Source organism: Parasteatoda tepidariorum, chromosome 1 (genome assembly GCF_043381705.1).
Source record: "Parasteatoda tepidariorum isolate YZ-2023 chromosome 1, CAS_Ptep_4.0, whole genome shotgun sequence".
NCBI lineage: Eukaryota > Metazoa > Arthropoda > Arachnida > Araneae > Theridiidae > Parasteatoda > Parasteatoda tepidariorum.
In genome coordinates, this window is record NC_092204.1 from 88,828,275 (window position 1) to 88,844,817 (window position 16,543).

The 16,543-nt window shown below is 29.1% G+C and overlaps 1 protein-coding gene across 3 annotated transcripts in view; it reads left to right on the forward strand.

Annotated features, from left to right (window-relative positions):
• The first annotated feature begins 58 nt into the window (after window positions 1-58).
• LOC107454649 (secretory pathway calcium atpase) overlaps window positions 59-16,543 on the forward strand; it is a 57,871-nt gene continuing 41,386 nt past the window's right edge. The window contains exon 1 of one of the 3 annotated variants that reach the window (XM_071183564.1): window positions 59-94. In XM_071183564.1, coding sequence (XP_071039665.1) covers window positions 74-94 — 21 coding nt within the window. In that variant the 5' untranslated portion in view covers window positions 59-73. Of the gene's footprint in view, window positions 95-316; window positions 603-12,920; window positions 13,079-16,543 lie in introns of those variants that run through there. The other 2 variants (XM_016071902.4, XM_016071903.4) reach the window with 2 other exon arrangements.

Here is a 16,543-nt window from a genome sequence, read left to right on the forward strand (position 1 = left end):
GCGATTGATCTTGGCGAGAGTTAGCTTTTGTCACTTATGTTATCAAAAAATCTAAAAAATATGAAGAAAATGAATGGTAAACATTTTCAGTCAAGTAAGATTTTTTCAAAATTATTTTCATCAGTATATCACTCTATAATTTTCCATTAAGAAATTGTATGGTTGAAAAAAGACCGCATTACGGGGCTTTTCAAAATTTATTCAGTTGTTTTCCACTGAAAAGCTACGCTTTGTTGCTCGTTCGTAAATGTTAAAGAGTTCGTACATTTAAAAGGAGTTAGATCAAATTTAGAAGTTAAAAAGATTCAATGTGTATCACTATTTGTATAACTTTTTAGAAATACCCATGTATATGAATTCCTGTCATAAATCAAAACAAATAAAGATTTTGCGATTGTGATGGATGATCATAGTGTGGAGTTTTTCTCGGCTTTAGAAAATTCGAAGTTGAATCCAAAGCATATTTTTTTCTTTAAATTGTTGTGACCAAAAAGATCTAGAAATAAATTGTTTTGTTTCTGAAATTAAAAATGAAATCAAATGTGTATGAAAAATTATCAAGCAAAGAAATTGATTCAACTAATAAATTCCTGCAAAACCAGGTAAATCTTTTTCAATTATATTACAGTATGTTATGTAAAAAATAAGCAGTCCTCTTTAATAAAGGTTCTTAATAGTTTATGCTGGCATATAATCTTGAGAACGTACATATTATTTTTATTATGACTTAATGTGTTTGTGAATATAGTTCGTATTTATAAAATGATAAAAATTTAGATTCTTCATTTGAATTTTTTGTAAATAATTTCTTTATTGATCTTTATTTTATCTTAACTATGAAAATTTAATCTATATTTAAATGCAATACTAACTGTTAACTATATAATCGAGTTTGCTTAAATATTGAATATCACATGCACATTACCATCAACAATGCTATAAGAAACTTTTTAAATGATATGAAAATGCAATTAATATATCTGCCGATTTTTTATTTGGCCAATATTGACATTTTTTTTTTTTTTTTTTATCCACATAGCTTTTTACTGAGTTTTTGAATTACTCTCTGACAATATTTTATTTCCCTCTATTATATAATTATAAAATGATGTGTTTTTTATTGTAATTTAAAAATTAAACAAGTTGTTTTCATTTCAAGTCAATTAAAGAAGTAGTTTTTATTTTCAATTTATTTTATTTGACTATGTCAGTTTAAGTGAGTTTTTTAGTTTTTATTCTCACTAAACTCCTTTATATATCTTAGTTTTTTAGTTAACTTGTTAGCTAGAAAATATTTTTCAGGTTAAATGTATAATATTCTTTAATATTAAAGTAGTAATGAGTGACATTGTAATGTGAAAGAATATTGTGCTAAATTATTTTAGGGAAGTTAATAAATTAATATCTAAATGTTTTAAATATTAAAATTATTACAATACAATTTAAGCTAGCGTATTTAACTACATTTGAGTATTATTATAACAAGCTTGTAAGAAACATAAAATGAGGTGATATTAGTTTTTATCATCTTTTCAGCTGGTAAATTCTCTATAATTATAAACACTCAAGGTATAGAATTCATAATACCTAAATCTGATATAAGAGGTACAACTTTTATAATAAGAATTTTTAAGTTATGAGTAATTCATTTGTCTGTTTCAATAAACTAACTTTAAACATATAAAAATTAAGTGTTTATTATGAGTTAAAATTATCAATCACTGCATTTTTAGGAATGAATTTCTTTCTTGGAATTGATAAAATGAGCAGCTTTGTATTTTTTCTATTTGTTTTCTAGTTAATTTTTATACCATATATTTACTATCATTTTATTTTTATACTTTATGTAACACTATATTTGTGGCTCTTAGAAGTAGAGAATTTTGCATCAAAAGCCCCTACTATAATAATCATCTAAAGTCATTTAAATAAATCTTATTTTCTATTTCTATAATTATAGTTTATATAAAGATTTTTTTTGCACAGAATCTTGTAGAAATATGGATGATTTTAAAAATATGTTTTAAGGGAGGTGAGGATGGAACACTTTGTACATTTAAGGAAGTTGTTACTATACTTTTAAGTTTCTGCAACTCGCATTTGATACTCATTTGGATGGAGATTTATAATAATCACGTAAAGTCATTTAAATAAATCTTATTTTCTATAATTATTGTTTATCTATATATTAATAGGCTAGCAATATTTTGTCTCGCTAAAAACTCCCAAACTACGCAACAGAATTAAACAAATAAGGTGTCGTTTTAAAGGTATTGTTATGTAGATGTGCAATAAGGTCTTAAATTATGAAAATTTCCTTTAATTAATTAATAAAATTAATAATTTAGTTTCAACCAATGAGAATTCAGCAAATCATTTTTCGGGTGGTTCGCATAAGCATTGTTTCCGTAAGCATCGTTTGATTTAAAGCATTTCTGAATTAATAGATTGATAAACAAAAATAAGAGTGGATAAAAAAAACGGAACTGAATTTCTTAAAAAAAGAATTCAATATCTTTAGTTCCTTTGATAAATTTTTAGTTTCATGATAAATTTTTTGTTTCGTTACAATAGAATGGCAATGGCATCGTGCGAATATTCAAACCAAAACAAACGTGCGAATATTCAAACCAAAACAAACTTTCTACAAACAATTATTTTGATTTGAGATTTAAAACGATATCTTAGTTATTTAGTTCTATTTTTATTTATTTAGTGCCTGCTGCCTAAATAAAATGCCTGCTATCAGGCGTCGAAATATCTCTGGCAGACGTCAGAGAAATGAATGGCGGAATTCTAAACGGGAAAGCATTTCTTATTGAGATATATTCTCTGCTACAGCTCCAAATTTCTCAGCTACATGAAGAAAAGATAATCAAATTGTGAAGGGGGCAGAGAAGTGTATAAATTTCATTAAGTAATTGATTTCAATATCTGGCATTTTTATTTTAAAATTTAAATTTGTTAAAATGTTTTTATAAGATTGCGAAGCAATATGCAATGGAACTGCGAAGCAGTTCTGGGGGTTGGCGAGCGTAGCGAGCAGGGGGCGGTGCCCCCTAGTATAAAATTAATTCAGATAAATGCAGATTATAATTATAATAATAGTTTACTAAAATTTGTTTGGGTGCAAATAAAAGAAAAAAGTTACAGAAATTAAGCGTGAAATATTATTATTAAAATAAGAAAATTCTTTACTATCTATACACGCCAAGTATTTTGCTAAGCGCCGGAAAAATTTAAAATTGCTAAATTTTTTACTCTAAGCATTTGTTTATCACAACTAAAACATTGGTTATTTATTTATTTGTTCTTTATTGACTCAACAGCATTTTATGGGCCAAGGTCTTCTTTATAATCGTTTCTCATTTTGTTCTCATTTTCACATGAGGAATCTAGTTGGGTTTTTTTCTCCCCATTTTACTTCAAGGGAAAACTCTTTAAATAACATCTTTAAAAGAAATATAATTTATATGGCATAATAAAGTTGATAAATAAAACAGAGTAGTATGAATATGATAGAGATCAAAACAAAGACAGTTTCTTCCTCAGTGGGAAAAAAAAACACTCTAAAAGAAATAGGTTTCTTCCAACCCAAGTGAAAGAAATGAAAGAAACTTTTTTTCAGAAAGAAATATAAATTTTTTTAAACAATTTATAATTGCAATGTAGTTTAGATAATTGTGTTAATTTCCAAGCTATTTAATTCATTATTTATAAATAAGTGAAAATTGAAAAGCAATAAAGAATTGTTCACAGATGTCACTTTTTTTTTCAATCTCTTGGACTCTCATCCCTTTTGTCATAATTTCGCCCTTTTGCTGTTCAGAAACAAAAGACATGATATAGTATAGATCAGTGGTTACCAACTGGTGACCCGCAAACTAAAATATATTAGTTGTCATTTTTTGCAGACAATTTTCGTGAAAAATCTATATGGGTTTAAAATACTTTTCTTTTGTTAAAAAAAACCTAATTTCTTCATTTCTGTGAAATTTAACATACCAACGGCGCAAAAAAAATTTTTTCTCAGGTTTTGCATCCAAGAAAATATTTATTCAAATATAAAAGTAATCGTGTATGTTGCTTAAAAATCTACTTCTAATTTTAATTTGTAATTCAATACGTTTGTTTTGTACAACTTGATAGAAATCTGACTGTGATATTTAATGTTCCTTCAAACATAAAAGAGTTCGATATAAAATTTTGATAAAGTTGCTGTCCGCCATTTGACTGGTGTTTTTAATTATGGCCCCGGCCTCATGTAAGTTGGAAACCCCTGATCATACCTATTTCATTTTTTTTAAAACTTTTAACTATGTTATTGTTATTTGATTATTATCATATTAGTGCATAACTATAATAATAATTGCATGTGTACTTAATTTTATGAAAAAAAGTATAAAAACGATCAAAAAATATTTACCTAGCTGATTTTTTTTTAAACCAAAATGTTTTTTTTTTTTTTAACTTACACTTCTTGTTATCCCTTCCTCCCCTGCTTAGGCGTAACGTGAGGGGGGGGGGGAGAGACTTTTTGTTTTTAGAAAGCGGTTCGTTTATTTTAAGTTATATTCATATTTATGCAGAAAACTTAAAATAGACTACCAGGTTTCTAAAAGCAAAAAGTGCACCCCCTCATTCTACGCCTAGGCTCCCTAGACATCAGATGTGGATAACCTTAAATTGGAAAAGTAATTTTAGTGAGTTTCTTAAGGAATTAAGTCAACTGAATACTTTTCTCGATATTTTACATAAATGAGTATAGTAAAATCTAATTTTATAATTATAAAAAAAAAAACTAATATTAGTCCAATTTTATTAATATAATTAAATTAACGAATCCCAACAAACTACGACAAATAACAAATTGAATTCCAAATTATAAATTGTAATCTAATTTTTTTTTAACAAACTCTCTTTAATGTAAATACTCAAACCAAATATGATAAATTGATTTTAAAATACTTTTTAAATCTATAATAAATCATAATAGTTCTTTTAAAGGGTATGGGAAAGCTTTTAACTTTCTGATATTGTATTAAAGTTTTGTTTAATAAATTATACCGTTCTTAAAATATTTATTGCTAACAATTTTATTGTTCTCTTCTCGTTTTTTCCAAGTTATTCCAATTTTTTTCAGTGTATCGAAAGAAGTTGGTTTCATCCTGTTGAAATCCCTACATTGGAAATAATAATATGAGGTTTTGAACTAAAAATAGAAAAAATAAAATTACCAGATTTTTTTTTCTTCCAATTTAAACAAGATGCAAGAACGGATAAAATTTAAAATTTCAAAAACTTTCGTATAATTTTCCCTTTTCTACCATACATACAAATATCCTGCAGTGATATTGGGGAAAAAATGAATGAATTATTAAATACGAGTAGATAGATAATAATAGTCAATAAAATGTTTTCTCCCAACCTATTATTTTATTGTCAAAATGGCGGATAAAAATTGCGCATAAATAAACTAAGTCTATTTTATTTTTTTTTTTTAATGAAATGACATGCTAACATTAAGGAGTTTTCTGTATTTAGTAGTTCTTATCTTAAAAAAAAAAAAAAAAAAAATTTAAAATGAATTATCTATGTCTACAAAATTACTGCTGTGGAATTGGAAAAACAACAGAGCTCCACGCAAGATTTGCACTTAACGTTGTTTTTTCAGTTGTACGGCAGATTAGGTCATATTTGTTTTGTTAAAAGAGTGATTGATCTATTTATGTCTTATCTTTATTCTCAATATGCTAATTGAAATATTTTGTAACTAAATAGTTGTTTTGGAGTAGTTGTATTTGCGCGCCGAAATGTTGATACAGACGAGCCGGAAGCACGAAGATTTACAAGAGCAGTATTATCTTCGCTTGTTCTTGTTAATACTAATATATAAAATAATCATAAATTCATTTCATACTTATCTTCCGACGTTATTTGGAAAAAGAAAGTATTTTTTTTCCTTCTATACTTGAATTAATGATAAAACACTATCAACAGTGAATTTATTTTAAAAGATAATCGAAAATATATAATGGAAGTTTTGCCGGTACTTATGGATAAGATTTTAATTAATCATTTAAATATCATCTGGACGTAGACAAACATGCAACAAAAATTTGAAAGCCACTTAATTAAAAGCAAATAATAACAATAACGTAAAGGTGAAATTAGATGGAAATATAGATAGCTGAAACAACGAAATTGAGCACTGAAAACTTGATTGCACATCCGCAATTTCATTATAATTTCTAGGAATTCAAGCTGTAAATAGTTTATTATGGTGCTAAATGATTATCGTATATAGAAAAATATTAAGAAATAGCCATTATAATAAAATGTAAGGATTTTTAGTGCTTAACTTGTTTCTTCACCATTTAAGAACTTATTCGTGGTTAAAATCGTGTGCATGTGATGTAATTAAAAATACAATACAGTTACAAACATATTCTTGTTCCATTAAAAAAGGTAAACATTACGAGTATATATATATATTCAGTGCTCGAAAAACAGCCCGTCCTCGGCGGTCAAAAATTCCCCGCGGACAACGAATTTCTCGAATCCGACGTCAACGCGGACGGCCATTTTCCCGTTAATGTTCGTGATACATTTTCAATTTTTGTTATCTTACAAGAGTCTAGCGCCTCTAACTTCCAAAATGACGCTCTAATCTAGAAATACAGCGACATACTGCGTATGGTAGAATTGATGTTTTCTCTGTCTGGGAGTACTGGTTGAAAGGAGCTTTTCGACAATGAACTTACAAAAAAAAAAAAAATAAAAAAAACACATTACGTACTGGTTTTAAACAAGAAGCGTTAAGCACAATTATGAAGATCTGTCCTAAATGGAAAATCCCTTTCAGATTTCTGTGCAGAGACCTCTGTAAATCATTGGCTTGATTGTGGAACTGGCAAACGTCATATTTGATTCATTTAACTAGGTTACTATTAGCAACCTAGTATTTCTTTTATTATTGTATGATGTAATCCTAGTATTTTTAATCCTAGTAACTACTAATTCATTGTGCAATTTATATAGATGTTTGAAATAAATAAGAGAAAATTATATTTTTATTTATTTAGAAGCTACGGGTTAGTTTCAAAGGAGGACGGGTACATTGTTGGACAAGCCGTCCTCGGGGACGGGTAAAATTTCTGAGTTATTTCGAGCCCTGATATATATATACAGTAAAACCTGTCTATAACGATACTGTAGGGACCTAAATAAAATATTGTTATAGGCAGGTCATCGTTATAGACAGGTTTGAAATTTAAAAGTATACGTTTAAAACTAATGATAAATTAAACTTCTTTTATAGGCTCCAAATGAAAATTTTACTTAGAATTATGAAACAGCACACAAGAAAAATTTACTTACAATTTTATGAATCAAAACAGAAATTATTTAGAAAAATAATCGGTTAGTTTTGTTTGCTTATTTTTGGAAGCAATTGCCATTTCCATGCACATAGATTTCAGTCCATCTAATGAATTCAAATGAACATCAGTTACATTTGGTAATGTTGCAACAAAATCTTGCAAAGTGTTAATTAGCAATATGGCATTCTCGGGTGAAATTTGAGTCCTGTTTTGAGAACAGTCAGCTGCTTCTTCCTCATCACTTTGATCACCCGGGATAACTTCTGCTAAAATCTCTTCATCACTGAAAACCAACACATCATTATCTAAATTTAAAAATTCATCTGCGTTAAATAGAAATGATGCATTAGATGATCTTTGGAAATCGCTGACAATCGAATTTAAGCCTGCCACACATTTTTCTTCTTCTTCAGTGATTTCAGTAAGCTCAGTTTCTGCATTTCCGTTGCTTTTATCCTCAAAGAAAGAAGCTTTCTTCCAACAATTTTGGATGGTGGATTGTGTCAATGAATTCCACCCTCCGGAAATCCAATCACATGCATTTTTTACATCAACTGCATAAGGATTTGGGAGTTTATAATCCAGATTATAAACAACGTTCTGAACTAATCTTTTTCGATAGTATCCTTTGAAACATTTTATTATTCCCAAATCTAATGGCTGTAGAATCGACGTGCAATTTGGGGGGAAATAAAACAATTTTATATTTTTCAAACTTGGAGGATTGTTGTGAGGAGTGCAGTTGTCAGTGTGTCACCCGTTTTTCTGACGAAGCTCTCTCTCTCCTACAATACCCCTTCACCCATTTCTACTGCTCTAATTTCCCCTAAAAGTGGCTTTTTTTCTCAGAAACAACGAAAGAATATTACATACAAAGGAGATAGAAAAAAAAAAAACATTTTGTTATCTCACATTTAGGCTCGATAGAGAGTCGTTTTCCAATGGTAGAAAAATCGGAATAGAACTATCAAAAGAGGAAAAATTATCGTTGTAGACATGTTTAACTGAAAAGTGGTTATCGCTATAAACGGGTTAAAAATACATTGAGTAAATAGGAATTTCACCTGGACCTCAAGGAAATATCGCTATAGACAGGTTTATCGTTATAGACAGGTTTATCGTTATAGACAGTATCGTTATACACAGGTTGCACTGTATATAGTACTAGGAGTTTATAAACTACGATTTTAGCACCATCGATTGCTTGGTTTCCATTTTAAAACTTATTAAATAATTTCATTGAGGGTTGAACAACACTTCTTTGAATTTTAAATGAATAAGGATATCAATCAGATTTCACGGCGCGGATTTTATCCTTAATGTTAATAAACTAATTTATATTATTTAATTCTAAGCAAATTTAAAACCTCAAAGGAAACAAGTTTGCTTTTTTTTCCGTCTTCCTCTTTTATTTTATAAACTCCGTTCCATTTATCAGTTATTGTTACATACCGCTTATTAATTAATCTTTATTGAACTGGGGAATTGATTGTATTTTACACTTAACATTAGTCATCTTAAAAATATTGAAAAAAGTAGAACCTGATGCGATAAGATATTACCTGATTAAAAGCATTATTCGCTTCAAAAATATGTAAACAAGAAATATCAGTCAACATATTTCCAATCGCTCAAAAACCGGTGCCCATTTTCTAGATTTTGAAAGTCTTGAAAATGGGCGCTTGTTTTTGAACGTTTGAAACATGTCAATTGTTATTTCCTATTTACAATTGAATCTATGCATTGCCCTTCCACTCGCGACGTTCTAAAATGTCAGGATGAGATGCGTAAACTCCACCAATCTGGTAAAACTGTAGCCCTACAATGGATTCCCGGGCACTGTGATATTGCAGGAAATGAGAGGGCTGATGTTTTGGCAAAGAGAGGCACAAGAATTCTCCAGGCTCTTAGTAGCCCAGTCGCCTTTTCAACTTTAAAAAGGATTGTTAGATCAAAACTCAATAGGGATTTCCATCACTAATTATCAGAAAGGGTAAAAACCAAAGTGTGGAGAGATCTTCGACATAACACCATTCCAGACTGGCCGCGCCGCGAAGCGGTGGCTCAGTTTCGACTATATACCGGACATGACTGCCTAAACGCGCACCTGTTTCGTTTAGGGCTGGCACCTGATCCCTATTGTTCTCTGTGCAAGAGCCAAGCTATTTTGGATGGCAGCCACATCCTGTGCTGTAGGGCCCTCCGCAGATCGTCGTCTACTGAGCGATATTGGGAAGCAAGAGCGCTCCTAAGGAAATGACTTTTTACTTTCTTGTTTTGTTCTGCCATTTGAAATAAATAAATTTCCTATTTACATATTCTTTGAAGCGAATGAAGTTTTTAATCAAGTAAAAACAATGATTATTGGAGTCTATTTAAATTATTGGACACAATGAAAGACCCATTCCCAAATATTGTAACAAAACTAAAGAGTTATTCAGATATATATTTGCATTATTTGGTAAAGAGGATCTAAAATCGACGTCCAAGCTCAAATGATTTATTTTCTATGAACTAAGGAGTGATTGATTGATATAACACGTTACGTGACTGAATATAAAAATGATGTTTTCAGCCTTGGACGAGATGGTTGAGCACGATTTATCAAAAAAAGGCATTATTTATTGATTCATTAATACCAACAAAAAAAAATTATATACGAAATATACTTTATGGTTTATTTGCAGAAAAGCTTAGATCATTCATTTGTAAAACTTAAGTACTATTTGTCTCTTTTAACGAAGCGTTTATAGTCAGAAGGTTGTTGCTCAAGCATGAAATTTTTTCTCCGAGAATTGGGCTTGCCTTACATATATTTATTGTTCGGCGTATATTATTTATTTGGGGGAATAAATTTAGTTGGTAAATCTTTTTTTTCTTCCACTTATTTACTTAAGGTTTTTTGTCAACTAATGTTAACGTCGTGGAAAAATTCGCCCTCATATTTATTATTATTATTATTAGAACTCTGTTGAAATACGTTTTCAAATTTGACACTGTGTTCAGTATGCATGTCTGCCAACTTTCTACGTTCTGTGGGAAAATTTCTTTTTAGTTTTAGCTAAGTTTATATTTTAATGTATGATTCTTTGTTCTGTGAATTTTATTTAAAGTTATCTTACGCACCCCTACACGTAAATGACTCAAAAGTTCATATAAAACGCCACTTTATTCCAAGTCTCATGGTGAGGCTCTTAAAATGTTGGCGAAATTTTTAAAAATTCCGCAATCGTTAGTTTTCAATTGTCTACCACTCTATTAAATATTTTGCAAAAAGCGTAGTAGTAGACAGTCCTAAGATTGTAACCTGATATATGTCTTGATATGCCTTATTTTATTCTTCAAGTTTGAGATTTTATTTTATCACTGACGTTAAACAGCCTGTTTAAATCTATGTTCAATATTTTAGCTTAGTTTCAGAACCCTACCAAAAAGACAAGTAAGCATGTTGTTGGCCAGTTTGGACCCTTCCTCCCCTATGTCAGCAAAAATAAGCAAATCGCAAACCTAATCCTGTGTTTATGTAAAATAATCACATAAATTTTTCCTGTGTTTTTCACTTTATCTTTTGACTGTTACTTTAATAATCTAATTTTATGTAGATTCACCTAAAAGATGTAACTTTTTATGAAATTAAATTTACGTTAATAAAGCCATTTTATGAAAAGAAAAAAAAAAAAAAAAAAAAAAAAAAAAAAAAAAAAAAAAAAAAAAAATACAATTTTGAAATTCATCGAACGAACTTTTTTCCAACTTTTTTCTTCCGAAAGCTTTGTTACATTTATTTTGTATTTAAAAAAAAAAAAAAAAAAAACAAATATTTTTTAATTCANTCATTATTTTTTTTTTAAAAAAAAAAAAAAAAAAAAAAAAAAATTAAAATTGAAGGGATTTTAGGATTATATGTAAGTATTTTTCATTCCTCTTTGTTACCCTTGTCAGATAAAAATAAGTAAATCACAAATCTCTCCCCCCTTTTAGTGTTTACGTTATATTCGGACATCTAACTTTTGTATGAGGGCGATCGCGTTTTTATTTAAGAGTTTTTGATAGAACGTTACCTGGTTTAAATAACCTGTAGATGAAAATCACGAAAACCTGCACTGGTTTGCACGATGGCGGGAGGAATTTTCTTTCTCATGACTTGCCTATCTCTATGGATATTTAAACTCAACAATGCAACGTGCTCGCTTTATTTGAAACCTAATACTCTATTCCCGACCAACCCCGGTCTGTTTAAATTAACAATTGAGAAGTAGATATGCAAGTTCATTATATACACAGGCCATTCAAATAATTCGTGTTAAAATTGGTTTGTAAGGATCTGGAACCTGTTGAATAATTTTCTTGAGTGAAGCTATCTCAACAATTCCATGCTACATGCCGTGGTGGCTCGAGGGGATAGAGTGCTCGCCTCTTGTGACTCGGGATCGAATTCCAGGTCTATATGAATTCTGCACCCGGTTAGCACCGACGACACTGCTGGCATAAAATATCCCTCTTTCCTGGTAGACAGATCCTGGTTTAGAGTTACCTTGCTGTCTGGCAAACTGTGGGAGGTTTTCTATCTTTTCCTCTCCATATAGCATAAATGCGGGTTAGATTCGTGAAAAAGTCCTTCACGAAGACTAGTTTGTCCTAATGCTTGACTCTTGTCTTCTGGGTTGGGTTCAAAATTACATGGTTACGGAGTTGAAACTTGATAGTTGAAAACTCAGAATTGGGTCGGCCGGTTATAAATTAAACTCCTGTTATTAATTAAAATGAAGTTCCAAGGTATATCTAGAAATGTTTTTAAATCGAAGGGGATCAGTTCAGGCGCTGTGCTTTACTTACCACTACCATGATCCAAAGGTAGAGCCCTGAAAAGTGGAAAACTGAGCTAGTCGCTAGCTAAGGTGGGATTACGTTGGCAAAATGTATGGTTTACTGTTACCCACTTCTCAATATCTACAAATTGTTGAATAACAACAAAAAAAGGTGGCTTCTAACTAAGTTTTAGCTTTTTCGTTTAATATCAAGGGGAATATGTAGCAAAAAGTGTTTCATTTAAGCAAAATTATCTTAGTTAATAAAACATATATTTCGCTTATTATAAAAATACTCGGTGTTTTTTTTAAAGGGAAAAATAAACTCAGTTAAAAAGGTTACAAATGTCAATTAGAATTTATGCTAATGTAATAAATAAATAAATAAATCAGTCCAACAGTATGAAACTCAATTTCTCATAAATTTCATTTGTTTTTCAAAAATTCAAAACCGATGGTTGATTATTTTCTACTATTTAATTTTAGACAGTGAAAATTTGTAATTTCTGACTTAACAGAATAATTTTTAATGGAATGTCTGTGAAAGCGTGATCGAAGGCTATTGTTACAATTAGAGAATTGATTGAATCGGCATTCTGGAAAGGGTAATTCGTTTCGAATGTCATTTCTATGAAGCGTTTCGGAGCTTTAATTGAAACTCTATAGTCATTTGAAAAAGCAATTTTCACATGAAAGGTTTCCGATTTCGCTCGGCAGGTGTTATTTTCCCTTGTCAATTCCAAATATCTCTTTTATTTGGAAAGTTTACTTTTTTTATTTGTGTATTGGTGCGTTGCGCTCCTTCCTGGATTAATTGTCCCGTTTCTTTTTGTTTGTTATGAATTATTTTCGCTTTGATTTACATTTACTATGATGAAAAATATTAAAGTAAGTCACTTTATTTTTTATTCATATATTTTAATAATTGATTTGTGGGTATTTAGTTGGAAAACTGCAATGGATCGAAAATTATTTTGTGTTATAATTAATAATATCTTTTTTATAAATAATATGTGCAACCCCACAAACTATACGCGAAATTAAAATTATACTGACGGAATTAAAAATATACTAGCTGGACATCAACTATGAAAAAAAAGTTTATTTGAAAAAAAAAAAAAAACTTTTCATTTTCTCTCCTGTTTTAATTACAATTCTTCAATTATTAATGTAAAGATTTTAACTAAGTAACCTTATAACCATATGCAATATCACAGCAAGTGATTATTACAGTTTATTTGAGTGAAGTTAGTCATGAAGCTGAACACATAATTTAAATATTATCTTAGTTTCGTAAAAATTTGGCCGTACCGAGAATTCAGCTATTTCACATCTCTTAGAGACCAGTTTTTTAATTCCAGAATCTGAATTAAGCCCAGCATGTTTGAACATTCGTTTGACGTTTTTGTTTGTACTCTCAAGTTTTATAGATAGATCACTTATTCCTAAACTCTTTTGATTAACTATTAATATTTATTCAACAATATTAATTTGAGTTTTTCATTTGTATTTGATGAAAAACTCAAGTAGAGTTTTAGACGTGTTATGCTTGTTGACTGATTTTGGGTTGCTCCATAATTCTGCGACAAATTCTGCTTAAAAGCGTCAGGAAAAAGATTGCAACTCATATTTTCACCAGATACATAGCTCTGGGTGAAATTTTTAGCTTTTTATTGAGTCGGAATTTTGATTGACAAGGAAAATGACTATAAATTCTGCTTATAGCAATCAAAAAATTATTCAAACTTGCATCATCATCTGGAATAATGCTCCAGTATGGATTTGAATGTTCTGACTGGTTCTTAAAGTCATCAAAATTTTGATTGTAAGATATCATCCTCAACAGAGACTAAAGTGAGTTAATAAACGACAAAGTAAAATAATAATAATGATCATGAATTTAAAAAAATTGGTGTCTTGGGATATTCATCCACTTTTAGATGCACCTGGATAATTTTTTTAAAAAAAAAATTTCCGCTCATGCGCTGTATAAAGCAACTACTTCAATTACTCTTATCTGCGCAGTTATTATTATTATTTTTTTAATTTTGAAGCAATAATTTCGTTATCAGTTTAAAATTGATTCAAACGCTTTGTTTAATTTTTTAAAAATATTTAAGCAAAAGCAAAAGTAGCACTAGACCTAGTATATATTTCGGACATTAATAAAGGTCTAGTCATACTAGATCTGGTTAGATGCCATTGCCCGGTATACATTTGCCCTTTATACCCTACACTGATGCTTTTTTAAGGTCAAGTGCCACTGCCCGGTATACCCTACCCTACACTGATGTTTTTTTAAAAGTCAAGTGCCATTGCCCGGTATATATTTGCCCGATACTCCAAACACTGATGTTTGTTCTAATCTATCGTCAGTAAGTATTAAAATATCGAATAAATGTAATTATATCCACGAATAAATTAATATCAAATCGGATGTAATAAATATTTCGGACATTCACCGAAGCGACTAATTTGATTGTCAACATTCACCGGTGAAAGTCAACAACCACCGATTTCGGTCATTCACAGTAACATGCACATCATTTACATAATAACCTCATCAGGACGATTATTTCATACTTTGCCTAAATAGCATCCGGCATTTGAAAAAATAAAAATAATTGGTTTTGTTGGCAATGATCTCGTAAGGCGATAAAGAATCATGCATAGTACAGGTAAGGAAGATATTAACCTCGAAGGAAAAGTGGATAAATACCCCAAGGAACCAAAAAAATTTAAGACCTGATTTTTTTTTTCGTGAAATAAATTTTAATGTTTTGGGAGTGTATTAATATTATGATTATTAATTGCGTTTTTTATCGAACTACTGATTAGTTTTTCCCTCAACCTTTTGACGCAGATGGGACACCGGTGCCAATTTTGTATATATATAAATTATATATACAGGAAGGACAAAATAATGGAAACACTTCTAATACGTTTTTTCATAATTTTTCCAGAAATATTTTACGAATTATTTTATAACTTCAGAATTGTTCAGATATGATGCGATTTCTCATACATATCAATGAAGTTTAAAGCTTTTAGAGGTTTGAAAGTCAGACAATAAATTACAAATGGAAAATAATGTTTTTGAACACCCTATGCCAAAAAATGTAGCAATAGATTTGTTACTCGTAGCAGTTATTTTGTATAGTATGTAATATTTACACCAAAATTCATAAACATGGCTTAAATATTTATGGAGATATGAACATTTTTTTAAGGAACTAAATTTTTTTGTTTTAGTTTTGTTGCTATAACTTAAAAAGCATTCAATAAAATTAAGCAAAATTTTTCGAGAAATTTTTAATGAATAATAAAAATATTCGTTAAAAATTTAAAAACCATTCGTTTAAAATTGCTCAAGATATGAGTAATTATCTTATACACTTCGCATATGCTGGAAAAATTAAAAAAAAAAAAACAATAATCTTAATTTTGTATTCTTGTATTTGGCAACTGACGATAAACGTCCGATTTGAATATCTTGAAAATTTAAAAAGTATCAAAAAGAGTATGCAATGTAAAAATTGTATGTAAAGGTAAGCAATTTTCAAAGTAGTTTTCGTACTATTAAATAATATATAATAAGTATTATAGAAGTATTTCGTATCAGGGTTTGTTGATTTAAATCAGCTTGATTTAAATCACGATTTAAATCATGATTTAAATCAGCTTGATTTAAATCACGATTTAAATCATGATTTTTTTTAAAAAAATCATTGATATAAATCAAATGATTTTTTATCTATATATTGATTTAAAAAGTTAAAAAACAGTGTTTTAAATTATTGATACTTTATTATTTATTTTCTTAGTTTTAAAATTTATTATTGCTGCAATTATTAATTTTAGCGAACGAAATTACTTACTTTCTTGGTATGCGTTAAATTCCAACACATTTGAAATTACATTTATAAAAATCTTTTAATTCTTGATATTCAAAGTACAGATAGATTAAATTAAACATTTAAGTATTTTTTTTCTCATAATATGTTTACAGTATCTTTATCACATTTACAGTATATGTTTACAGTAAATTTTGTGTAATTATTGTTTATAATAACCAAAATAACTGTCACAAGTTAAAAATCCATTGCTGAGTTTTTTCGAATAGGATGTTTAAAAACATTATTTTCTGTTTGTAATTCCATGTCGAACCTTCATATCTTTAAAAATTTTTATACTCCATTGATATGTATGTAAGTCGCATAAACTAAACTACATTCGTTAAGTATTTCTAGAGAAATACAATAAAATTTGTTGGTAAAATTCGTTCCATAATTTATTCTGCCCATATATATATATATATATATATATAGATAGATATAGATATATAGATAGATA